The sequence below is a fragment of the Neurospora hispaniola genome (genome assembly GCF_033458365.1).
Source record: "Neurospora hispaniola strain FGSC 10403 chromosome Unknown B0T23scaffold_1, whole genome shotgun sequence".
NCBI lineage: Eukaryota > Fungi > Ascomycota > Sordariomycetes > Sordariales > Sordariaceae > Neurospora > Neurospora hispaniola.
This window is the reverse complement of record NW_026944406.1, coordinates 1,371,899-1,373,053: the sequence shown is the minus strand read 5'-3', so window position 1 is coordinate 1,373,053 and position 1,155 is coordinate 1,371,899. Positions and strand designations below refer to the sequence as shown.

The 1,155-nt window shown below is 51.4% G+C and overlaps 1 protein-coding gene across 1 annotated transcript; it reads right to left on the bottom strand.

The window, feature by feature from the left end:
• B0T23DRAFT_368958 (uncharacterized protein) lies at positions 1-368 on the bottom strand. Its single transcript, XM_062836482.1, has one exon. The coding sequence runs from the start codon at positions 339-341 to the stop codon at positions 87-89; it is 255 nt and encodes an 84-aa protein (XP_062696633.1). The 5' UTR covers positions 342-368; the 3' UTR covers positions 1-86.
• Between the last annotated feature and the right edge of the window lie 787 nt (positions 369-1,155).

Here is a 1,155-nt window from a genome sequence, read left to right as displayed (position 1 = left end):
CCAACCAACCACTCCCACCAGCCGACACTCCGAGCTAAGATAGTCACCTCAGTTCCAGTGTCACGGGCTCATAGGTTCAGGGCCTGTCAGCCTTGGCTCTTTCGGCACTCGTTGGAGAGGCAGCAAGGTATGGTCTTGGTCGAAAAACAGGATGGATGATACGAGATCTGATCACCATAAGAAAAGATCCATCCTATGTAAAAGATCTGTGCTTGCTCTACCGCTTTGGTGGTTTGTGGGTCGTGGAGTGCTACTTGGAAGCAGCCGGTTGAGTAGTATTGCGAAGGGTACTTGGCATCGTGTTCAATTTCCAGAGTGGATGCCCAAGTTATTATCGCCATTTAGTAACCAGCAACCCGCTGCTGAACGGATGCCACTGTCCCGTGTCCACGGCGATATTCGATTTCCGATAGAGGTATGCTATCGAACCTTTCGTAGAGCCGATATTGCACGGTACACGATAGTTGCTATACAAGGTACACAACACATTGTCCAATCCGAATTCGGAGCTTTCCAGGCGAGATCAATTGGCTTTGTACACTGGTGGGTAGCCAGCGACGATCTGGCCCTCTTTTCCTCGCTTCTGCGATCACGCCCAAGACGAGAAGGGAAAAGGCTGTCTGTCCTTGTCTTTGTGACGAGGGAGCGAAAGGCGGGATGGCCGGTCGCGGACTGGGGCTCTTGGGGATTGATCACCGTGAGGGTGTAGTACCTTGCCAGCTAGCTTTTGTAGTGTACATACACTACGGCGACATGGTGGTGGTGAACTGGTTGACTGGTGACTGCTCTTCACGGGGCGGCGGGGTGCTAGTTCTAGCATGCAAATACTGAGGATTAAGGATTACGGCTAAATACATGCATACCTCGCAATACCTCTATCTGCAGTGACGATATTTCAGGTCTTGACAAGGGCCACAGCATCCGCGCTGTCGCAGTAATTGACCTCGGATACCATGGCAATGGTAGTAGGATTGGTGCATCAAGAGAAAACTTTCTTCATTATGATCAATTCTCTTCCACCTCTTTCTTTCCAAAGTGGAAGTTGTGGCTCCCCATTCCAAGCATGGACGGGCGGGCGCTGATGGGCAGTGGTCGAGCACTGACTGCATTGCAGTTTCTTGCAAGATGGATGGAAGGAAGCTCCTGCCGCAACCC